Source organism: Callithrix jacchus, chromosome 9 (genome assembly GCF_049354715.1).
Source record: "Callithrix jacchus isolate 240 chromosome 9, calJac240_pri, whole genome shotgun sequence".
Lineage (NCBI taxonomy): Eukaryota > Metazoa > Chordata > Mammalia > Primates > Cebidae > Callithrix > Callithrix jacchus.
In genome coordinates this window covers 124,730,461-124,755,330 of record NC_133510.1, presented here as the reverse complement: position 1 = coordinate 124,755,330, position 24,870 = coordinate 124,730,461, and the positions used below count along the sequence as shown (strand labels likewise).

The 24,870-nt window shown below is 52.2% G+C and overlaps 1 protein-coding gene across 26 annotated transcripts in view; it reads left to right on the top strand.

The window, feature by feature from the left end:
- Positions 1-24,870, top strand: part of KDM2B (lysine demethylase 2B) — a 161,456-nt gene that overhangs the window by 52,469 nt on the left and 84,117 nt on the right. For all 26 annotated transcript variants that reach the window (XM_078337465.1, XM_078337461.1, XM_078337460.1 and 23 more), the window contains 4 exons: positions 891-1,044; positions 10,477-10,592; positions 18,059-18,185; positions 22,198-22,670. In XM_078337465.1, coding sequence (XP_078193591.1) covers positions 891-1,044; positions 10,477-10,592; positions 18,059-18,185; positions 22,198-22,670 — 870 coding nt within the window. The remainder of the gene's footprint in view (positions 1-890; positions 1,045-10,476; positions 10,593-18,058; positions 18,186-22,197; positions 22,671-24,870) is intronic.

The following is a 24,870-nucleotide window of genomic DNA, read 5'->3' as shown; positions in this document are numbered from 1 at the left end:
TACTTTGGCCCCCAAATTGCTAGTACTATAGGCATGGGCCATTCCTCCTGGCCCAGGATCCCTTCTTCCTATAGAACCACCTCCTCCTTCTAAAGGGAAAGGTCAAGTTCAAGACTTTTACATCACATCTAGTGACCCATGCAGGCCTGCCCCGCTCACCCAGTCCAGTGTTCTAAGCCCCTTGGGTCAGATTTGAAGCTGGGGTTTGGCATGAGAACATATGGCATTCACTTTCCCTGGCTGCCATCTCAGCTCCAGCCCTGGGACCTTCTCAAAGTCTAGTTGCCAGTGCCACCTGCCTCCAAGAACATTTTGCCCTGGGGACAGAATGAGAAGGGTGCTCCCTGTGCCTGCTTTTGTTGTGTGTCCACATGGGGACGTAGGTGTCCCTGGAGGTGGGTGCTTCTCGAAAACACGCCTGTGCCACCTGCTTGGCTGGGTCTGCATGTGCGTTTGTTTTAACTGAACGTGCTGGAAGACATTCTGGGAGGAAGTCAACCCACTTGATTCCAGATGTTTTTCCTCCTTCTCCAAAGTGTGCACGAGCTGGGTTTATTTACTGGGCCATTTTATCATAGCTTAGGAAATCCCTTCCTCTCCTGTCCCCACCTCCCAGACGAGCCTGTGGTTCAGGAGAAAGCATATCCCACCCAGTCCAGGAAGTACTCCCATCCCGGGATTTCAGCTGGCATGAAGGTTCCCTGAAGGTGGGCACAGCCCTTCCCACCTCCCCAGAGGCTCTTTGGGCCTGGTCTTGCAGAAGGTCCAGAGGGATGGATCCTCCCCTGTCCACCAGTGTCTTGCCCCCTCCCTTAACCCCAGGCAGGGGCTCTCTCTCTGGGCCGTCTTGGGCCTGGGTCTCCCGCTGACTGCCTGCGTTTCCTCCCCAGGTTTTTTGGCTGATCCCTCCAACGCGGCACAATTTGGCGCTGTATGAACAGTGGGTGCTGTCAGGCAAACAGAGTGACATCTTTCTGGGAGACCGTGTGGAACGATGCCAAAGAATTGAGCTGAAACAGGGCTACACATTTTTCATCCCTTCCGGTAGGTTCTGAGGGACTCTCTCTGGGCTCTCTGAGTCTCCTGCAGCCTGGGCCAGGGTTTTCGGCCTCCTGAGGCTTGCTTTGGGGCTGGTGGGTTTGACGGGCCATTGGCAGTCCCCGAGGAGAGCCTGCCTTGGGCTGGAGGGAGAAGCCTCGAAGTTTTCTGATCACAGCCCACCTGTGTCTACCACCTGCGGCTGGAATTCTCTCTCCCCCGCAGAGAGCCTTGGCCTCTCTCAGGGGAGACCTGAGCACCTCCTCATGACTTCCTGTGGAGATTCGTGTGTTGGGTAATGGGGTCAGGTTTGCCCCGAGGCAGGGTCTGGGGAAGGACTGTGCATGGTCTCTGGTGGAATTCCGGCTTGGCCACTTACAGACTGTGACTTTGCCTCTTTGTGCCTCAGTGTTCCCATCTGTAAAATGGGATTAAGATTTCCCCAGGGTGGTCATGAGGACTGCCTGAGCTAACACCTCCTTACCTCCAGTTCATTGGCGATGGACTAAGGGCTCCCAGGCTCAGTCACTAGTGGATGTGGCTGATGACCTAGAGGTCCGGGAATTACCTCTTAGTCTGCATTAATGGAAGCATTCCACCTAAGATGAGGGAGGTGATAGTCCCTCTATGTAGAGGGGGGAGTCAGGCCACATGTAGGAGTGTCTTTTTTTTTTTTTGAGACAGTCTTGCTCTGTCACCCAGGCTGGAGTGCAATGGCATGATCTTGGCTCACTGCAACCTCCACCTCCTGGGTTCAAGCAATTCTCATGTCTCAGCCTCCTGAGTAGCTGGGATTACAGTTATTAGGCACCAGTATGCCTAATAATTTTTGTAGTTTTAGAAAAGATGGGGTTTCGCCATGTTGTCCGGGCTGATCTCAAACTCCTGGCCTCAAGGGATTATCCCTCCTCGACCTCCCATAGTGCTAGGATTACAGGTGTGAGCCACCATGCCTGGCCTGTAGGTTTTGTTCCTCTTAGTCATTGTACTTCGGGGGGTAAAGCAACCTTAAGGGGGGTGTGGGTGGGTCTGGGAACCACATCAGGTGAGATGAGTTTGAAGGAGGAAGTGGGCTGCTTTACCGGAGGAAGTGAAGGCATACGGTAACTGCAGTCAGCTAGGTGAAGGATTGTCTCCTGGAAGGAATATAGCCAAGTAGTGTTGGAATAACTTGCTTTGTTAAGTAGTGAGCTCCCTGTCACTGGAGGCATGCAAGTACAAGGTAGATACAGATGAGTCAAGGTACTTGCAGAGAATCTACAACTGGGTGGAAGCTTAGACTGGAGGATAGGTATATCTCCTGAGGCCACTAAGATGTTTCTGTGACATCAAGCATTAGTGGTGGTTGTAGTAGCAGTTTCTGCTATGGGGATGGGTCCTGCACACCTGGGTGCTTCTAGAACGCTGGGCAGAGATGGGAGACTTCCCTATTAGGGAGATTTGGGGTTTGGAAGTGTTAGGGTTTAGTGCGGGGGTGACTTTGTTACCATGGCCCCAGGTCTGTTCTCAGGGCTGCTTGGCTCAGGGAAGGGAATGACCCCTGCTTGGGATGGAAGGGATTATTGCACTTGGTGGTCAGCATTTATGGGGGACACCCTGCCAGATGCAAAGTAGAGACTGGGGAAGGAAGCGGTATCCTCCTTCTAATGGAGCTGTGCTCAATCCACTCTGTAGGTGTTGCTGGATTGGGCCCTGGGTTCAAAGGATGGCTGGAAGGCTCTTGGCCTTGCTGCTGACTCTCTTTGTGACATTAGCTGGTTTCTTCCTCTCTCTGCCCGTCAGCTCTCCCATCTCTACCAGGGGGTGGGGTGGAGCTGAACTCTGGGACCCTCAAGTTCCCTCCCAGCCCCATCTTCTGAGCCTAACAGTGCTTAGAACTGGGAGGTGGTTCATCACTTTTCTCCTATGTGGGATGGGGTGGGTGTTGATGTTGGTGACTTAAGCAAGTTGGGGGAGGTCTTGAGGATCAGCAGCAGCAGGGGTGTGGGCGTGGCTGTCTACTGAAGCCAGGAAGAGGAAACGTGCATTTGAGATGCCGCAGTGGGCGTCCACTTAGATCTGGGTGAAGACTTCTGGCCCTAAGGGTCATGCTTTGAGATACCAGGATTCTTCTCCTCATCACCCCACCACCTCCGCCCTGGGAGTTTTGGGAAGTAGAAAAGGGACAGTTGGAATTGCTGGCTTCTGAGATGCAGGGGTGGGGCAGGGTGGGAGGGTGCAACCTAGTTCAGTGGTTACCAGCCATTGATTTCATGGACTAGTAAAAAAAAACAACAAAAAACACCAATTTAGGAATAGATACAAAGTTGCCAACTTGTAATTTTACTAAAGATAGTGTTAAGATCAACAGACCCCCTGGTCTATTGACAATAAAAATGTTACAAGTATAAAATGTCAGAATAAAGGATAGCACTTTAAATTTGATAGTTTTTCTCATTCTGTTTCCAACCAGTGAAAATTAAAGGATTTCCCCTCCACCATCCCCTCAAAAAAAAAAAAAAAAAAAAAAAAAAAAAGAAAGAAAGAAAAGAAAACTAAAGGACCAGAGACTCAGGATCTACTGACCTAGATGAGTGTTTTTGTTTTTGTTTTAAGATGGAGCCTCGCTCTGTTCCCAGGTGCTGGAGTGCAGTGGCGCAATCTCGGCTCACTGCAACCTCCACCTCCCAGGTTCAAGCGATTCTCTTGCCTCAGCCTCCCGAGTAACTGGGATTGCAGGTGCCCGCCACCATGCCTGGCTAATTTTTGTATTTTTAGCAGCTATGGGGTTTTGTCATGTTGTCCAGGGTGGTCTTGAACTCCTGGGCTCAAATGAGTCACCCGCTTGGGCCTCCCAAAATGCTGAGATTACAGGCATGAACCTCCGCACCCGGCCCCTAGATGAGTGTTTTAGGTCCTCCCCAGGGCCTGAGGATTCTTTCCAGCATCCACTCTCTGAGCCATGTACAGAAACACAGCTGAGATTCGTGGTACTTGACTTTCGGCTTTGGGAGAAAGAGAGTCTTGGGAAACTCAGGAAGGGTTGATGGCTCCCTGGCTGGGAGTTTTTCCATACTGAAGTGGAGAATCGAATTCTGGCATTTCTCGCCTCTGCCCTGAGTTTTTATCACCACAGTGTGACCTTAGGCACGTCTCCTCTTGCCACACTGGCCTCACATGCTCATCTAGGGGCCGGCGCAGTAGCTCACACCTGGAATCCCAGCATTTTGGGAGACCCAGACGGGCAGATCACTCGAGCCGCCGTTCAGGGAATCTTCAGTTCTCTTCATGCTCACAGGATGCTGATGGTTTCGGAATGCTGGATTTTGTCAAATGCTTTTTCTGTGTCTGTTGAGATGATCGTGTGATTTTTAATTTTAATTCTATTTATATGGTGTATTACATTTATTGACATGTGTATGTTAAACCATCCCTGCATGCCTAGTATGCAACCCACTTGGTCATGGAGGGTTTATTTTGTTGAAATGCTGTTGGATTCAGTTAGCTAGTATTTTGTTGAGGTTTTTTTGCATCTATGTTCATCATGGATATTGGTCTGTAGTTTTCCTTTTTTTGTTATGTCCTTTCCTGTTTTTGGTATAAGGGTGACTGGCCATAGAATGATTCAGGGAGGACTCTCTCTTTCCCTCTTTTTTGGAATAGTGTCAACAGAGTTGGTACCAGGTCATCTTTATTTTTTAATTAATTAATTAATTTTTTTTTTTGAAGCAGAATTTTACTCTCGTTGCCCAGGCTGGAGTGCAGTGGCACGATCTCAGCTCACTGCAACCTCCACCTCCCAGGTTCAAGCGATTCTCCAGCCTCAGCTTCCCAAGTTACTGGGATTTCAGGCATGCACCATCACGCCTGGCTAATTTTTGTATTTTTAGTAGAGACAGGGTTTCACAATGTTGCTCAGGCTGGTCTCAAACTCCTGACCTCAGGAGATCCGCCCACTTGAATATCTGATAGAATTCAAGGAAGCTATGAATCCAAGGAAGACCTTATTTATTTATTTATTTATTTTTGAGACAGAGCAGTGGGCGTGATCTCAACTCACTGCAATCTCTACTTCCTGGGTTCAAGTAATTCTTGTGCCTCAGCCTCCTGAGTAGCTGGGATTACAAGTGTATGTTACCACGCCCAGCTAATTTTTTTATTTTTAGTGGAGACAGGGTTTCTCCATGTTGGCCAAGTGCAAATTCCTGGCCTCAAGTGATCCTCCTGCCTCAACCTCCCAAAGTGCTAGGATTATAGCCATGAGCCACCACACCCGGCCTCCAAGGAGGACTTTATTATTTATTTATATATTTATTTTGAGATGTAGTCTTACTGTGTTGCCCAGGCTGGAGTGCAGTGGTACCATCTCAGCTCACTGCAACCTCCACCTCCCGGGTTCAAGCAGTTCTCCTGCCTCAGTTTCCCCAATAGCTGAGATTACAGGTGTATATCACCACACCTGGCTAATTTTTGTATTTTTAGTAGATACGCAATTTCACCATGTTGGCCAGGCTGGCCTCGAACTCCTGACCTCAAGAGATCCAACTGCCTCAGCCTCCCAAAGTACTGGGATTATAGGCATGAGCCACCACACCCAGTCGACCAAGGAAGACTTTAATGGCACTATGTTTTATCTGAGATGAAGGAGCTGGGTCCTGGCTGTGCTTCAGGGTTGGTGATTCTTTTTTTTTAGACAGAGTTTCACTCTTGTTACCCAGGCTGGAGTGCAATGGTGTGATCTCAGCTCACTGCAACCTCCGCCTCCTGGGTTCAGGCAGTTCTCCTGCCTCAGCCTCCTGACTAGCTGGGATTACAGGCAGGAGCCACCATGCCCAGCTAATTTTTTTTGTATTTTCAGTAGAGACGGGGTTTCACTGTGTTGACAAGGATGGTCTCGATCTCTTGACCTCGTGATCCACCCGCCTCGCCTCCCAAAGTGTTGGGATTACAGGCGTGAGCCACCGCGCCCGGCCCAGGGTTGGTGATTCTTTAGACCTCATTCCTAGGTAATCTAGGAGAGCTGCCTGAAAGAGGAAGACCATTTAAGGTGACTGAGGAGTAGGATGACCTGGAGAAAGGGGCTTGGGTTTTCCCCTTTCCAAGGTGGCCATACCTTGATGAGGCAAAGGAGGTGAGAGTACAGCGTCAGGGTCAGGTCATCAAGGCCAGGGTCAGGCATGCTTAGGGGTCACCAGGTATTAGCCTTATAATGAGCAGTAAAGAAAGCTGGAAGTGGAAGTCACCCCTGGGGAATAGGAAATTGGGAACTTTAAGTGCCTGGGGTGAACCAGGTGATGTCTTTTTCCTCCAACTCAGTCTGGGCAATGGCACCATCCTGGCCACATTTGTGGGCTTGGCCTCCCCGCTCTGCCTGTGCCAGCCCAGGTGAGCTGTAGTTCACAGTTCTAAGCAATGAACATTTAACATTTTAATTTTATTGTATTGAGTCAAGATCTCACTCCGTCGCCCAGGCTGGAGTAGCAGAGCTCAATCCAACCAATGTTTCATGTACATTATTGATCTTCTCTACAGGCATGTATGGGAAATTTAATATTCTCCACTTTTTTTTTTTTTGAGACAGGGTTTCACCTTGTTGGCCAGGCTGAACTCCTGACCTCAGGTGATCCTCCCGCCTCGGCCTCCCAAAGTGCTGGGATTACAGGCATGAGCCACCACGCCTGGCCTATTCTCCACGTTTTTAAAAAAAAATTTTGCCAGGCGTGGCAGCTCACATCTGTAATCCCAGCACTTTGGGAGGCCAAGGTAGGTGGATCACGAGGTCAAAAGATCGAGACCATCCTGGCCAACAGGGTGAAACCCCGTCTATACTAAAAATACAAAAATTAGCCGGGCATGGTAGCGCGTGCCTGTAATCCCAGCTACTCAGGTGGCTGAGGCAGGAGAATTGCTTGAACCCAGGAGGCAGAGGGTGCAGTGAGCTGAGGTGGTGCCACTGCACTCCAGCCTGGTGACATAGTAAGATTCTGTCTCAGAAAAACAAAAAGCAACAAAACAACAACCAAAGAAATGCCTCCATTTCTATAACATGGGGGGTGGTGTGAAGTAATTGGCCCCAGTCCCAACTATGAGACCCTCGAGGGGAGAGACCATCCTTGCTACATCTCAGCGGTTCCTGATCCTGGCCCGGTGCAGGCAGTTCACTGATGCCAGTGAAGGAGACCAGGGTCCGGTCGGGTCGTGGGTGTCTGTGAGGTGCCCCGGGTCGACTTCTGAGACCTCTGGGTTTATTCCCGCTGAAGCTGCGGAGATGGAGGCAGATGTGGGTGGGGCCTTTGGAGCCCCAGTCCTGAGCGTCTTGGTTGTGGGTGAGACTCCACATCCTCCGCTGCCCTTCTCTGCCTCTCTCAGGTCCCAGAGAATGTGCTGCTTTTCAGGTCACTGGCTTCCCATCCGTGACTGCCTCTGTCCCTGGTCGCTTGGCCTGAATAGCCTCTGTTTATTGCCTTCATATTGTCGATGACTGTGACTGGAAGCAGGAGGCAGACGCCAGCATCCCCAGCCCAGGCAGCAGCCCGGGGATACTGGCCCTCATGCTTTCTGGGCTGGTGAGAGGCCATTGGAGGGTGGGTATGGATGGGGCCGGTGAAGGCTGTTATTTCCATGCCTCCTTCTTCCCGAGCGAGGCCTGTGGGTAATGAAGCAGGTGTGAGCAGGAGAGGGATGCAGTGGCGGCTAATCCAGGGGTGGCCACCTGACCCACCCTTCAGGCCCTGGTTGGGAAGAGGAAGGGGTAGAAGCTTGTAGAATCCCTTGAGTGTCTGGGTGTGCCAATCCCCTGCCCCCTCCTTGCAGCAGTGGCTCTCTTCTGTGTTCCTCTTTGCTCACGTGTCAGGACTAGTCCGATTTATTCAGGTGTGTTGGCCTCTGCACCTGCCGGGACAGCAGAGAGAATACAGGGCTGGTAGAGATGGATGCACATGGGCACCATCCTCTACCAGAGCCCTCGTGATCCACTGAGACGACCACAGATACCAATGCCAATTGCTCATGTCGATTCAGGACTTGCTCACCACGTTCCCCAGTAGGAAGGGAGTGGAGGGGACAGTCTTAAACCCCGGTCTTGGGATTTCTGCAGGGAGGGAGGTGGGCTTCTGGGGCTGTGTGACATACAGCTGCCTATGCATCGCATGACCCTGGTGGTCCTGGGTCCCAATCTTAGGAAGTGTTGCCAGGATAACAGGCATGGTGACAATAGCAACATTCCATAACATGGTTCCACTTGGTAGAAACATGGAAATCTTGAGGTCAGCCTGCAGGCAGCAGAGGTGGGAGACTGATGGGGATGTGGAGGTGGAGGCGTGTTCAGGGCGGCAGCCATGCCCCTGTGCAGAGGAGGGTAGAGGCGGTGGGGAGGAAAAGCTGGGGAGGTCGATGGACACTTGCAGCCACACACCTGGTCAGCAGAGCAGCTGCCTCTGATGGTATCCGGGGAGCCAAGTGTGGAGCCAAGAGGTTCCCTGAAGCAAAGCCCTTGTGCCTGTACCCAGCAGCATTGGGCTCCCGGTGACATGCTTTCCCTTGCTGTCCCCTGAGGACGGCCAGCTCTGTTCCACGCATTGCCTGGTGGGGAGGGCCAGTGCTGAGTGTCCATTGCAGATGCCAGCAGTGGCCTCACAGCCTCTGTGCTGTCTTCCCAAGCGGGAGTGTTTTTTCCAGCAGCCGCCTGTGACTCAGGGCTGGTGTGTTTCACTGGGGGAAGAGACTGAAACCGCTCGGCCTTGGGGGCAGGGGCAGTCGCTGTAATTTTCCTTACAACAAAATAGTAAAGTGCATGTTCAGGAGAGGAGGGGACAGTGGCCTCCAGGGCCAGGCACTGCAGGGTACAGGGTCTTGGGGTACCCTTGCCTCTGCTGCACCCTTCCCCCTGCCCACCCTCCTCTGTCCTTCCCTGTGAGTCACTCTGCCTCTGTCCGCCCTTGTCCTTATTTCTCTCTGCATTTCTCTTTTTGCCTCCCCTCCGTTTCCCTGCCTGTCCCCTGGGACTCGGCAGGCCTGTGCAGAGCCTTTGATGCCTCGGCAGCTGTGCAGCATGGTGGCTAAAAACGGAGCTGCTGTCACTTGTCAGCTGTGACTTGTTCAGCAAGTGGCTTCCCCACTTGTGCCCTCAGTTTCAGCATCTGTGAATTGGGGTTGATTCTCCTCCTGCCCATCTCCTAGCCCCACGCTGTGCGACCTGGCAGCCAGGAGCTACACATATGTCCCCTGAGTATTTGCGGTCTGGCCATGTGAATTGCGGTGCGGTAGCTGTGTGTCCCGACGAGTGGGGTGCTTTCTCCTCAGCCCTCATGGGCCACACAGAGCCTGACTTCCTGGGCTCAAAATCCTAAGTGATTTCACTTTCTGTGCCTCAGTTTCCTCATCTGTAAAATTTTGGTGGTGGTGTTTTTGGCTCTATCCCCCAGGCTGTGAGTGCAAGATCTGGGCTCACTGCAACCTCCGCCTCCCAAGTTCAAGTGATTCTTATGCCTCAGCCTCTCGAGTAGCTGGGATTACAGGTACATGCCACCACACCTGGCTAATTTTTGTATTTTTGGTAGAGACGAGGTTTCACCATATTGGCCAGGCTGGTCTCAAATTCCTGACCTCAGGTGATCCACCTACTTCGGCCTCCCACAGTGCTGGGATTACAGGTGTGAACCACTGCACCTGGCTTATTTAATTTTTTTTAGAGATGAGGTCTTACTGTATTGCCCGGGCTGATCTCAGACTCCTGAGCTCAAGCAATCTTTCCGCCTCAGCCTCCCAAAGTGCCGGGATCGCAGGGGTGTACCACCACACCTGGCCCTGCCTCCATTTCCCTTGTGATGGTAACTGTGCCTGGCTCCAGGCTGGGAGCCTGGGGAAATGAAAAGCTGCAGTCCCCAGCTGTGAGAAGCCGCAGGAGAGACTTGCCAGCAGCTGGCAGCCCTCGGGACAGAGTGGAGGCAGAGCTGAGGGGGCATGCGTGTGGAAAGGGGCTGGGCAGAACTTGATGACGAGAAGATGGACTTGGCTCTTGCAGCTCTGGCAGGACGTCACTCCTTCGTCATGCCATCCTTTGTGACCCCTCTGGGAAGGTGAGGAAAGGCTCTGGACACATGTGCCACCTGGGGGGCGAGGCTCCCGTGTGGAGATGGGGAAAAGGGCCTGCCTCTCTGCTGGCCGTTGCAGCCACGTCCCCGGAAGAAACTTTTGTCATCATGGTCCTCAAGAAGTGGGGGCTGGTCTGCAGCTTCTTAGCTCCTGACTTAAGCCAGGCGATGGCCACTCAGGGCTGTAGGTCTGAGTCCTCTTGGTGGCCCAGGCCTGGGTGTTCTGTAGGAGGCATAGCTCCAGGCCCTGGCTGCTTTTCTCTGTCTCCCACGCCCTCCTGCACACTTGCTCTCCCTCTGCAGCCTCGTGAGGTGGGGAGCCCACAGGGGCCAGCAGCTCATCCTCTCCTTGCCCTTCCCACCCCAGGTTGGATCCATGCTGTCTACACCCCTGTAGACTCGTTGGTCTTCGGCGGGAACATCCTGCATAGCTTTAACGTGCCCATGCAGCTGCGGATCTACGAGATCGAGGACAGAACGCGGGTAAGGAGGGTTCCTTCTCCCTGAGCTCTGCTGGTGCTCGGGGTATGGGACAGGTCATTCTGGAATCCGCAGTTCCCCTCTCCCTCCTGCTTCCTGCCTCGAGCTGGCCTCAGTCTTGGTTCCACAGGGTGGGGGCAGGGGGATGCCCATAAAAGCCCCACTCAGAGGCCCTGGAGTTTCTGTTCACCACCCCCCCCAGGCTGGGGGCAGCCAAAACCCCCTTGTGGAAGAGGAAGTATCTCTGAGAAAGCACCATGATATTTCAGGGACCCTACCTTTTCCTCCTTCTCACGTGGAGAAAGGGTGTGAGGGGTTAGGAGGTTTGGTTGCTGTTGTTTGGAGGATGGGTGTGGACTGCGAAGGGCCCGGCCTGGTCCGAGGGCAGGTCTTGGCCATTTGTTCTCCCAGGGACCCCAGATCTGGCTGGAGAGAGGCCCTGAGGTAGCCAGTGTCTGAGTTCCCCTGGGTGCTGTCTCTGAGCTTGTCTCCATGTCTGCTGGGGATGACCCTGGTTCACTGGGGTTGAGACTTTTCTCTGCCCTTGATGGGGACAGTGCTAGTTTCTCAGGTATCGGGTTTCCCTCACACACCCCATGTCCCAAGACCAGGGCCAGAAGCTCAAGTAACTGACGTGTGTCCTTTGCTCCACAAGTGTCCCTGAAAAGGACAAGTGGCCTGGACTTGCCACCCTCTTTCCCATACTATGACTTGACCATGTGTCCCCAGGCATGTGAGACAGTCCCAAAGTGGGTCAAAAACTGAAGACTTGGGGCTGGGCACGGTGGCTCATACCTGTAATCCCAGCACTTTGGGAGGCCGAGGTGGGTGGATCCCTTGAGGTCAGGAGTTCGAGACCAGCCTGGCCAACATGGTGAAACCCTGTTTTCTACCAAAAATACAAAAAAAGTTAGCCAGGTGTGGTTGTGCATGCCTGTAGTCCCAGTTACTTGGGAGGCTGTGGCGCGAGGATGGTTTGAGCCCAGGAGGCGGAGGTTGCAGTGAGCTGAGATCGCATCACATCACTGTATTACATCCTGGGCGACAGAGCCAGACCTGTCTCAAACTAAAAAAAAAAACAAAAACAAAAACAAAAATCCCCAGAGGCTTGAGGCAAAAAAGGCCCATTACTTGTTCCACTTGTTCTTGTTTTTTCAACACAGCTATTCAGATAATCATTTTCTTTTATTTAAATTGAGATATAATTCGTATACCATAAAATTTACCATTTAAAATGTACAGTTGAGTGGTTTTTAGTATCTTGGGTCATCCCCAGTAATTCCAGAACATTTTCATCACCCCAAAAAGAAGCCTTGTACTCACAAGCAGTCACTTCCTGCGTCTCCCCACCTTTCCCCTGGCCGGCCCTAACCTACCTTCTGTGTCTGGATTTGTCTGTGCTGGACATTCGATGTAAATGGAGTCCTTCAGCATGTGGCCTTTTGTGCCTGGTTTCTTTCACGGAGCATAATGATTTCCAGGTTCATCCACGTGGTAGCATGTATCAGTGCTTCATTCATTTTCATGGCTGAATAATATTCCACTCTGTAGCTGGACCACACCATTTCTTCTTGGGCTTTGCCTCTGAGATGACTTTTTGCCCCAGTGAGGTGTTGTTCTGCCTAGATCTAAGGAAAGCTCTCACAGGGGCACCTGCTCTGTACTGAGGTTCTGTCTCTCCTAGTCTTGTTCTTGGGCCTTGGTTTGCATGGAATCACATACGTCAGCCAAAGAGTTAGCTGCCTTTGTATCTGAATAGTTAACAGTCCTGGCATTGCGGGCCCTTGTCTGGGGGTTTCCTGGAGACCACTTGGAGCTGTGTTCGGTGGTCAGATGCTGCAGGGCGTGTGTACCTCTTCCGATTGGCATGTGACTCCTAGATCTTCAGAGACCCAGGTCAGGGCTGGGATCCCGTGGGAGACCCTCGTTTTGTGGACTTTCTCCCCTCACCTCTCTGTGGCCCACCATCCGCGTCCCACCTGGGGAGGGCCAGCCCCCGCCCTGGTCTGGAGGAGCCGCCCCGTGGCGTTCAGGAGAAAAGCACTGTTGGGGCAGAAGCGGTCATCTCAGTCTGGGTCACGCGCTGTCTGGGGCTCCGCCAACTGTTCACTGGCCCGTCCTGGAGTGCAGGCCCGTTTGTGCACGAGCAGACGTGTGGAATAGACAGGGAAATTTAGTGGAAGTCAGGCCCACGACTTTCCAGGCGATTCCTGAAAGCCGGAGGCTGGACTTTCTAAAGGCTGTGGCACCTTGCTGGACAACCACCCCCTGCCCCTGGAAATTCAGTCGTAAACTCAGTGGATTTGGGCCCCATGGTTCCCTCAGGAGCCCACCTCCCCTCCCCCACCCCTGACGATTTGCAGGGTGCTGGCTAGACCCCTGAGCGACACACTGGGTTTGTGTGAAGTATCACAGTCTTGTCGAGAATGACAGGTCCCCTCCCCCTGCCGGGGCCCACTGTTCCTTCCCCTGAGTGGGCACCCCATCTGGTTTCACTGAAGCAGGTGGGCGGCAGAGGGCTTGGGGCAGACCGGGCTGGCAGCAGTGGTGGACTGTGTAATCTGCTTTGATTTCTGGTCTTCGGAGAGGGCCTTGGCTACAAGGCCCAATTGTTTATGTCTTAGGAGCCGAGGCAGACAAAAGGCACTGGGCAGAGAGTTCTGGAACCAGATAAGAAGCCAGGGCTCCTTGTCAGCTCACTGCAGCTTCATTCTTTACAACCCTGAGAGCTTTCTTAAGAAGGTTATGGCCATTTAAAAATAGTATTTTAAAGGCCAGGCGTGGTGCCTCACGCCTGTAATCCCAGCACTTTGGGAAGCCAAGGCAGGTGGATCACCTGAGGCCAGGAGTTTGAGACCAGCTTTGCCAACATGGTGAAACCTCTGTCTCTACTAAAAATACAGAAATTAGCAGGGCGTGGTGGCGCATGCCTGTAGTTCCAGCTACTTGGGAGGCTGAGGCAGGAGAATGGCTTCAACCCGGGAGGCAGAGGTTGCAATGAGCCGAGATCATACCATCGCACTCCAGCCTGAGCAAAAAGAGTGAAACTCAGTCTCAAAAAAAAAAGTATTCTAAGCGTCCTTAGACATGGCTTTGCTTGGAAACCAAATGCAGGAGGTGGGACAAAGGGAACCATCAGTCTTCAAGCTCCATGGTATGGGTTTGTCTTAGAATTTGCCTGGCCAGGTGTGGTGGCTCATGCCTGTAATCCCAGCAGTTGGGGAGGCCAAGGCGGGCAGATGATCTGAGGTTAAGAGTTCGAGACCTGCCTGGCCAACATGGTGAAACCCTTGTTTCTACTAAAAAAAACACAAAAATTAGCTGGGTACTGTGGTGCGTGCCTATAGTCCCAGATACTTGGGAGTCTGAGGCAGGAGAATCGCTTGAACTCAGGAGGCGGAAGTTTAGTGAGTTTAGATCGTGCCACTGCACTCCAGCCTGGGCAACAGAGCAAGACTCCATCTCAAAAAAAAAAGAAAGAAAAAGAATTTGCCTTTGTGGCCCAGTGTGGGGGTTCCCTATCTAAACTAGGGAACTCCAGGTTTCTCCGGGGTTTAGGAAGCTGTGTCTTACCCTCACCATTTAAGTTTTTCTGGGGGAGATGATAGGTGACCCCATCCTACAGTGTCACTGCCCATGAGGCGGCACGAGCAGATGCACGAGCTTTTAGGGACTGGTGGATTTCCATTCCCCAGCCCTTGTGGGGGAAATCTCCCTTTCCCCGTCCTGCACCTGTGAATAATGATGGACGAATGACACCACCTTCATTCCCCAGCCCTGTGGAGGAAATCTCCCCTTTCCCCGTCCTGCAGCTGTGAAGAATGATGGAAGAATGACACCAACGAGTGGATGTGTTGTGTGTTTGATACTCAATAATCACTACATTCTTCTCACTTCAGTTAGGTTGATAAGGAATAGGTATGATCCAGATCAGGAAACTGCCACCTCTCTTAGATCTATCTTTTCTCCCCCCAATGGCTCTGGTGAAAGCAGCCATCCCAGAATAGGTAATGCCGCACGTCCCATTCCCTGACAGCCAGTGAATCTACCTGGAAATTGCAAATCATTTACCGTCCCTCTCCCCTTCCCCCACCATTGGACTTTTTTTTTTCCCATTGATTTTTTTTTTTTTTTTTTTTCCAGGAGAAAAACAAGTTGTAGGACACTTCCACCCACTCTCACATTTTTACTTTTTCAAGTCCTTGAGACCTGGGAGTTCTAGAGACACCCGAGAACCCTTTCGTTCTCCTCTCCTGAGGGTCACTCAGCTCGAAGATGACTTGGGCCTCCCAGGAAGGGTGGAGGCCAGGTGCCAGTGAGTGGGCCCTGAGGTCCTCTGGTAGACGGATGACCTGCAGGCTGGGAGCATTGCATGCCTTGTGACTGCCTTGCCTTTTGTTTGGGACCGACGTTGGTTAACTCGATTTGGTGAGGCTCCGATCTGTCAACAAGTGATGTTGAGCAAACCGTATGTTTAATGTCCCCAGGCATGTGGCTGAAACCTTTTGAAGGCGAAGGGTGGAAGGCGACAACCTGTTTGTAAGTCAACTCTTTGCAAATTTTTGTTTCCCACAGTCCTCTCTTGGAAAAAAAAATAAAAGAATAAAAAAATAAATTTGAATTCCTTCATCAGCATTTGTTTCCACCCAGCTGGTTTCCCTTGGGTTCAGCAACAAAGCAGGGAGACTTATCTTTCCCTCCTGAAATGCAGCCTCCCAGTTTTTCCCTCCTAACTTAGAAAGATTCCCAGGTCATGGTGTGGCTCAGTTGGTGTCAAAAAGATTTGAAAAGTCAAAACCGACTTCAGATTTTACCAATCAAGTCTCATGTCAGGAAATGCGGATGAGGGGCTGCATGTCCTCAGCCTGCTTTTTAGGTATTCGGCATTTGTTCCAAAATCTATTGTCCCTTTGTCTTGAATAGAGGTGGGGCTGAGGTCCCCTAACTCCTTTTTCATAGGAATTCAAGGTTTGCTTCCTGTCAAACAGCCCCTCTTTTTTAAACTCCAGAGGGCGCCAATCTAGTAACTACGAAAAAAAAAATGACTACTCTCCCAGCACTGAAACTGGGCTTCTCAGGAAAGGAGCTGGAGCCAAGGAAACTGCTAGATGATGGTCCCTACTCCATGCATCCCCCTGGGGGCTGAAGAGCATGTGGCGACCATGATCCCATTCCAAAGCATTCCATCCATCAGGGGCAGGCAGAGCCGAGCACCTGAGCACCCAGCACCCAGCACCCAGCAGAGAAAGGAGGTCCCCGAAATAGGAGGAGGCCTCGAGGCCAGGAGCTGAGTGACAGCCAGGACTCTCAGAGATGGCTGGGTCCAGACAAGCACTTGGGGAAATGCAGGAAAATAGCATTTTAGGGCAAAAGGAGAACCGAGGTCTGCTTCTAGTTGTCTTTGTCCTAGATGGGGAATGTCACCTGTTTGTTTATCGGCAGCAGAGAACAGAGCAGTGAGGGTGGGTGAGTGTGACTGGAGGGGTGGGAGAGTCTGATTGGGGAGGGGGTGGCAGAGTGTGATTGGGGATGGGGGGAGTGTGATTAGGGGGTTGGGGAGTGTGAATAGGAGGGTAGGGGTGTGACTGGGGGGGTGGAGAATGTGAATAGGAGGGATGCAGGGTGTGATTGGGGCCTGGGGGGTATGAATAGGAGGGTGGGGAGTGTGATTGGGGTGTGGGGAGTGTGATTGGGGAGTGGGAAGTGTGAGTAAGAGGGCGGAGAATGTGATTGGGGTGGGAAATGTATTGGGGGTGGAGACTGTGAATAAGAAGGTGGTGTGAGTGGGGGTGGGGAGTGTGAATAGAAGGGTGGGGAGTGTGATTGGGGTGGGAATTGTGTTTGGGGGGTGGCGAGTGATTGGGGGTGAAGACTGAATAGGAGGGTGGGGAGTGTGAACAAGATGGTGGGGAGTGTGATTAGGGATGTGAAGAGCGTGAAGGAGGGTGGGGAGTGTGATTAGGGGCTGGGGAATGTGATTGGGGAGGAGAGTGAATAGGAGGGTGGCCAGCATGATTGGTAGTGGGGTGTGTGATTGGGTGGTGGAGAGTAAATAGGAGGGTGGGGAGTGTGATTAGTGGGGTGGGGAGTGTGATTGTGGGTTCGGAGAATGTGATTGGGGTGTGGGAGTTTGACTGAGGGTGGAGAATAATTGGGGGTTGGGAGAGTGTGAATGGGGGGATGGGAGAGTGTGATTAGGGGAGTGTGATTAGAATGTGGAAGAGTGTAATTGTTCACCATCCCACTCTCTGAGTTTGCACAGGATCAGGGAGGGGAGGAGGGTTCTCTGGCCCCGACAGACACCCTCTTGGCAAGACAGCAAGGGAGCAAGGTACGAGTGTGGACTTGTGAGACCATCGTGTGGCCTCTGCAGGAGAGGCCCATCAGTGGCGTTGCTTCCTTCCCATCTTTTGGTGACATTTGTACAGTCCTTGAACTGCCCCCCATGGAATCTCCCGGGGCTCAGGCCTTTTGACAGTTCTAGTACACAAAGCTGTCTCCACCTTTACTTCCTCTTCTATAATAAACAGCCAACAAGCAACCTGGCAAACCCCATCTCTACAAAAAATACAGAAATTCCCCAGCCAGGCGTGGTGACGCGTGCCTGTGTTCCCAGCTGCTCACAGGGCTAAAGCAGGAGGGTCACTTGAGCCCAAGGAGGTCGAGGCTGAGTGAGCCATGATCGCTTACTGCACTCCAGCCTGGGTGACAGTGAGACCCTGTCTCTGTTTTTATGAGAGAGAGGTGGGACAAAAGGGATCTCCTGCTCCAGACCCAGTGTGTCTCCCTCAGCATCAGGATGGTCTCAGGTCATACCTGGGAACCTTGTCTGAGGGGGTCCTTGTGGCCCAGCTGGCTGGGCAGTGGCAGGTGGATGTGGGGAGGAGCAGGAGGTGGACCCCTGTGAGGCCCCGCCCCTGGAGGTAGGTGAGGCCACACCCCCTTCCCTCATTGGTCCGCTGGCCTGGCCTCCCTCCCAACGAGCAGGAGGAGGCTCAGTAACCTGTCTGCAAACCGGTAAGGCTTGGAAGTTGATTTCTGGTTTTCAAGCGGGAGGGAGGAACAGCAGAATCTGTGCAGGAATTTTCAGAAACAAGGAGGAACCTGTCTGTTGTAGCTAGAATCAGGCAGCTACCTGCAGGTGCCCACACCCTCTGCAGGCAGGTTAGGGGAGAATTCTGTTTTTCTGCATCTCACAGGAGCACCACCTGGCCCCCATCCAACCTCCGGTGCTTGCAGCTCAGGGACCTTTGAGATGAGGCGCTCATGCGGCCTTATCCTCTGCCTCATTTGTGCATGCTGCCAGCATCCCCTTTCCAACACCCCACCATTTCTCCCCTCCGCCATCCACGCTCTCACTGAGATGACAGTGACCCTCACCAGCAGGGAGCCTGCCCCGCACTTCTCTCCCACCTTGTCCCTTTGCTCCCTGGAAACTGACCTCCGCCTGCCCGCGTCTTTGCTTTCAGGTGCAGCCAAAATTCCGTTACCCCTTCTACTATGAGATGTGCTGGTATGTCCTGGAGAGATACGTGTACTGTGTGACCCAGCGCTCCCACCTCACTCAGGAATACCAGAGGGAGTCAATGCTTATTGGTGAGTGACCCGCAGGAAGCCCCTGGATTTGGCAGCACAGCTGGGGCAGAAACCGTTTTCTCAGGGGGCCTGGAGACACTCCCTGGGTTCTTGGGATTCACTGGATCAGTGTATTGAGCAGAATCCTAGGGACCCCTCAGGAGAAGCCATTCTTGTCAGTTTCCCACCTGGAATACAGACTCCAAGAAAATGAACTCGTGTCCCTAAAAGAGTCATATGTTCAGCCTCCAGCCTATGGCTATGCAGATGCAGGTAGGGGCCGCCCCAGCATGGCTGCTGAAACAGGATCACCCCACAGAGCAGAGATTCCTTGTTCTTTTGGCTCTTCCGTAGACACTGATTTTTTTCCCCTGCACTGGAGGCTGGGTTTTTATCTATGTAGGAGCCAGCCTGTGAGATGCCCCCGAAAACCCAAGGCTGTCTTTGAGGCAGCAGGAGGGGTGACCAGGGCGGGTGGTGCGGGCCTGGAGGAGCAGGAGATTGTGTTTGGAGCTGCTACAGCACCCTCCTCTGCTGCCAGTGCTTAAAGGGACATCATCGCCCCCAATACGGCTCTGCCCTTGAATCTGGACTCACAGATGCCTGCCCTGAAGTTGCATCTGGCTGTGACAGCAAGCCCCGACCAGCAGTCTAGAGGAAGAACGTGATTCCTCTTGGCTGTGTCTGAGCTGTTGTTGTCCAGGGTTTTCCTGGATGATGTAGAGTCTGCAGCATCTCAGACACAGCATCTTTTTTTTTTTTAAGCCAGGGGATAGAAAGATGAGATTGGTCAGTCTCCTTGAGGGTCTGCACAATATTCTCTGCAGCCTCTAGGATTTTTGGGTTCCTTTTTTGTTTCCCCTTTACAGTAAGCCTCTTCCGCTCCTTCCCTTGTGTCCTGTCGTTAATGATATCCAGGGGTTCTAGGCTGAGCATGTGATGGGGAACCAGTGTTTCTACTGGGGTCCTCATTAGGAAGTCTTTGCCTGTGAGGTCTGTCACGAGCCTCATTCCCGCCCGATGATGCGATATTCAGGAGTTGGAAAGTCCCAAAACCATACAACCTGCCCTTCTGGAGCTCCCAGCCTGGTAGGAGAGAAGGAAAATGATCCTGAAATAGCGTGAGAGTCGCTGTGATTGCAGTAACTCCACGATCCCCCGGGGACAGAGGCTGGGGAGAGCGAGAGGCTTTCTGAATGTCTGTAGTTCCCAGGCCAGGAAGCTGAGGGATGGTTCTGTCACTTGGATATTTAGGGCAGAAGAAGAACATGCCATTCGCAGGCACAGGAGGAAATCCCACGGCGGTGCTTGGGTAACCAGTACCCACATCTTCCTTAGGTTTTCTTGCCACTGCTTTCCCTCTGGCTCTCCCAGTCCATCTGCCAATGGGAAGGGGTGACGTGAGGGAGACACCCTCTCCATGCAGAGCTGCTGTGTGCCAGCGCCGGTGCCCGGGGATGCCCATGTGCTCGCACCACGGCCTTCTGAGGACGTTTCCTTTGCCTTATATTTTTTAAACAGCTCTGTCAGAATATAGTTCCTGCATCACAAAATTCACCATTTAAAGTGTAGAATCCAGTGGTTTTTAGTCTATTCACAGATACATGTGGCCACTGCTGTAGTCCGTTTTACATTTTCAGCACCTCAAAAAGAAACTCAGGGCCGGGTGTGGTGGCTCACACCTGTAATCCCAGCACTTTGGGAGCCTGAGGCCGGTGGATCACTTGAGGTCAGGTGTTCAAGACCAGCCTGGTCAACATGGTGAAACCTTGTCTCTACTAAAAATCTGAAATTAGCTGGGTGTGGTGGCACATGCCTGTAATCCCAGCTACTTGGGAGGGTGAGGCAGGAGAATCTCTTGAACCTGAGAGGTGGAGGTTGTAGTGAGCCGAGATTGTGCCATTGTACTCTAGCCTGGGCAACAAAACGAGACTTTGTCTAAAAAAAAAAAAAATCCAGCTAGGCACTGTGGCTCTCACTGTCACTTCACCAAAGTAATCCCAGCACTTTGGGAGGCCGAGGCGGGCAGATCACCTGAGATCAGGAGTTTGAGACCAGCCTGGCTAACATAGTGAAACCCCATTTCTACTAAAAATACAAAAAATTAGCCAGGCCTGGCGACATGCACTTGTAATCCCAGCTACTCAGGAGCTGATGCAGGAGAATCACTTGGACTGGGGGGAGGGGTGGAGGTTGCAGTGAGCCAAGATTGCGCCATTGTACTCCAGCTTCGCCAGCAAGAGCAAAACTCCGTCTCAAAAAAAAAAAAAAAAAAAGATTCTAGGCCGGGCGCAGTGTCTCACGCCTATAATCCCAGCACTTTGGGAGGTCGAGGTGGGTGGATCATGAGGTCAAGAGATCGAGATCATCCTGGTCAACCAGGTGAAACCCCGTCTCTACTAAAAAGACAAAAATTAGCTGGGCATGGTTGTGCGTGCCTGTAGTCCCAGCTACTCGGGAAGCTGAGGCAGGAGAATTTCCTGAACCCAGGAGGTGGAGGTTGCCATGAGCCGAGATCCTGTCATTGCACTCCGGTCTGGGTAACAACAGCAAAACTCCAACTCAAAAAAAAAAAAAAAAAGATTCTAGCACTTTGGGAGGCTGAGGTGAGTGAGGTGGGTGGACCTGAGACCAACCTGACCAACATTACGAAACCCCATCTCTACTAAAAAATACAAAAATTAGCCAGGCATGGTGGTGGACATCTGTGATCCCAGCTACTTGGGAGACTGAGACAGGTGAATCCCTGGAACCCAAGAGGTGGAGGTTGTAGTGAGCCAAGATCGTGCCACTGCACTCCAGCCTGGTCGATGGAGCGAGACTCTGGTTCAAAAAAAAAAGAAAGGAACTGTTATCCTTTAGCTGTCGTTTTCTTGTCTCCTCACCCCCCTTCTTCCCCAGCCCTAGGCAACTACACACATCCCCTGCTCAGGACATTTCGCTTGAGGTGAATCGTATAATGGTTGCTCTTTAGCTTATTTTTATTTTAGTATTATTATTTTTTGAGACAGGGCGTTGCTCTGTTGCCCAGGTTGGAGTGCAGTGGTGCACATTCCTGGCTCACGGCAGCTTCCACCTCCTGGGCTCAAGTGATCCATCTCAGCCTCCCATGTAGCTGGGACTGCACCTGCTCATCACCACACCCAGCTAATTTTCGCATTTTTTGTAGATATGGGGTTTCGCCATGTTTCTTAGGCTGGTCTCAAACTCCTGGGCTCAAGCAATCCACCCACCTAGGCCTCCCAAAGCGTAGGGATTACAGGCATGAGCCACTGCACACAGCCTGGACTTATTTTTAGATATTAGAAAGTTGGCCAGGTGCGATGGCTCATACCCATAATCCCAGCACTTTGGGAGGCCAAGGTGGGTGGATTCTGAGGTCAGGAGTTCGAGATCAGTCTGGCCAATAAGGTGAAACCCCGTCTCTACTAAAAATACAAAAATTGGCGTGGTGGCACATGCTTGTAATCCCAGCTACTCAGGAGGTTGAGACAGGAGAATCGCTTAATCCTGGGGATGGGGGGCATGGAGTTTGCTGTACTCCAGCCTGGGTAACAGAGCAAGACTCTGTCTCAAAAAAAAAAAAAAAAAAAGTTAAGTGCCAGTAACCAGCCTGGGCAATATAGTGAGACGTCATCACTACAAAAAAAGCTTAAATAAACTAGCTGAGTGAAGTGGGTCCACCAGTGGGAGGATCACTCGAACCCAGGAGGCAGAGGTTGTAGCAAGCCGAGATCGTGCCACTACAGTCCAGCCTGGGCAACTAAGTGAGACCGTCTTTATGTAAATAAATAAAGTGCCAGTGTTGAGAGATGAGGCAGCCCATGTGGGTGCACACAGCCCGGAAGCAGCAGGGTGGGGATCTGAACCTGTGTCCACCACGGCCTTTCCAGAGGCTGGAGGCACTGACCGTTAGGATTGTCAGAGAAGCTTGATCTCTGGAGTAAAGGGGACTTGGGGCGAGTAGAGGTTCCAGAGACTTTGCGGGGAGTTAGGGATCATCTTGGTCTTTCCTGTGACCCTGCCCCCACAGATGCCCCGAGGAAGCCCAGCATAGACGGTTTCTCTTCGGATTCCTGGCTGGAGATGGAGGAGGAGGCCTGTGATCAGCAGCCTCAGGAGGAGGAGGAGAAGGACGAGGAGGGCGAGGGCAGGGACAGGACGCCCAAGCCACCTACCGAGGGCTCCGCCTCACCCACCAGCACGCCCTCCGAGGACCAGGAGGCCCCCGGGAAGAAGCCCAAAGCGCCTGCCCTGCGGTTCCTCAAAAGGACTTTGTCCAACGAGTCGGAGGAGAGTGTCAAGTCCACCACACTGCCCGTGGACTACCCCAAGACGCCCACTGGCTCTCCCGCCGCGGAGGCCGCTGCCAAGTGGACCCATCTCACCGAGTTTGAACTGAAGGGCCTGAAAGCTCTGGTGGAGAAACTGGAATCCCTCCCAGAGAACAAGAAGTGCGTCCCCGAGGGCATCGAGGACCCCCAGGCACTCCTGGAGGGTGTGAAGGTGGGCAGGAATGGCATCTGGGGCTGGGCGGCCGAGGAGGGCTGGGCAGGTCCTGTGTTCAGTGTGACAGGTGCAACTCAGCTCAGGGTGGTTCTGTGCAGATTACTCTGAGCATCTGGGTGGATGATGGGAGGGGGCTCCTGGGGGCCTTGGTCCATGAAAGCCTAGGAAGGGTGTCCAAGCAGAAGCCACCATTAAGAGCTGCAGAGGGCCGAGCGTGGTGACGCACACCTGTAATCCCAACACGTTGGGAGGCTAAGGTGGGCAGATCACTTGCAGTTAGGAGTTCAAGACCAGCCTGGCCAACATGGTGAAACCTCATTACTACTAAAAAAAAAAAAAAAAATTAGCTGGGTGTGGTGGCACACATCTGTAGTCCCAGCTACTCAGGAGGCTGAGGCAGGAGAATCACTTGAACCTGGGAGGCGGAGGTTGCAGTGAGCTGAGATTGCACCACTGCACTCCAGCCTGGTGACAGAGCGAGACTCTGTCTCAAAAAAAAGAGCTGCAGAGGACCCCTTTTGGAAGCTCACTCTGTGGCTGATAAGTTTTTTTCTCGGCACTTATGGGAAACCTGAGGCCCCACCAGCAAGTATGATGTGTGCAGCAGTTGCTGTCACTGGGTTCGAGGGACAGACCCCTCCCACCTTGGGAGGAAGCCTCGCTGTCCTGGGCCAGCGTTCATGAAGTATGCATCAGTTTCACATGAGCAGGTCGTGTAGCCCCACAGTCCTTGACCTGGCCAACCAGGTTAAGGGGCACCACGTAGCTGCGTGCCATTTGGACGTCTTCATTATAATGTGCACTGAATGGATGAGGAAGTGGAATCAGAGAGGGTAAGGGGTATGCCTGAGGTCACACAGCAGGTGGATGGTGGAGCTGGGATGAGGACCCAGGGGTGACTGCAGAGCTGTGTGTCTGCCATTGCATGGAACTGCCTTTTGTCTCAGCATTCGTAAGGCCTTTTGGTTGAGGCCTCAGAGGCATTTGGGCTACCTTCTCCAGTGTCCGATGCCCCCAGGAACCCAGTTAGCTGCCTCCTGGGGTTGGAAACTGAATTGAAGTTTCTTCTTCAGCTGCAAAGTACTCAGGATTGGTAGTTCATTTGTTGACTGTATTTGTGTAGGAAACATTGTGTTGGGCCTGCTGTATAGCTATGTTAAAATTCACTGGGTTCAGTCTGGGCATGATGGCTCAGTCTGGGCACGATGGCTCATGCCTGTAATCCCAGCACTTTGGGAGGCTGAGGTGGACGGATCATTTGAGGCCAGGAGTTTTGAGCCCAGCCTGGTCAACACAGGGAGACCCCATCTCTACAAAAAATACAAAATTTTAGCCAGGCATGATGACCTGTGCCTATAGTCCCAGGTATGCAGGAGGTAACTGCTGTAGTGAGCCGTGATCTTACACTGCACTCCAGTCTGTGCAACAGAGCAAGACTCTGCCTGAAAAAAACCCAAAGCAAGTATACTAATCTGAAGAAGAAATGTCTTTCCATGCTTTTGGAAAGTCTTTTTTACTTTAATTAATTAATTAATTAATTAATTTTTGATGAGTCTTGCTCTGTCACCAGGTTGGAATGCAGTGGTGTGATCTTGGCTCACTACAACCTCCGACTCCCAGGTTCAGGTGATTCTCCTGCCTCAGCTTCCCAGGTAGCTGGGACTACAGGCACGCATCATCATACCCAGCTAATTTTTGTACTTTTAGTAGAGACGGGGTTTCATCAGGTTGGCCAGGATGGTTTCAATCTCTTGACCTTGTGATTTGCCCACCTCGGTCTCCCAAAATGCTGGGATTACAGGTGTGAGCCACCATGCCTGGCCTTATTTTTTATTTTGTACCGTCAAGACAGAGTGTTACTCTGTTGCATAGGCTGGAGTACGGTGGCGTGAGCTTGGCTCACTGCAGCCTCCCAAGTAGCTGGGACTACAGGTGCATGCCACCATACCTGGCCGATTTTTAATTTGTAGAAATGGGGTCTCACTACGTTGCCCTGCTTGGTCTCAGACTACTGGGCTCAAGCGATTCTCCCACCGCAGTTTCCCAAGATGCTGGGGTTACAGGCATGAGCCACTGTGCCTGGCCGGGCTGTTTTTTCCTTTAAAAGCATCTTTGTGTCTCTGATCTATTTCTGTTTGGTGTTGCTGGTTCTGGGAACAGACGTCCTCCTAGGGATGAAACTCGGCTCCTCCTGTCC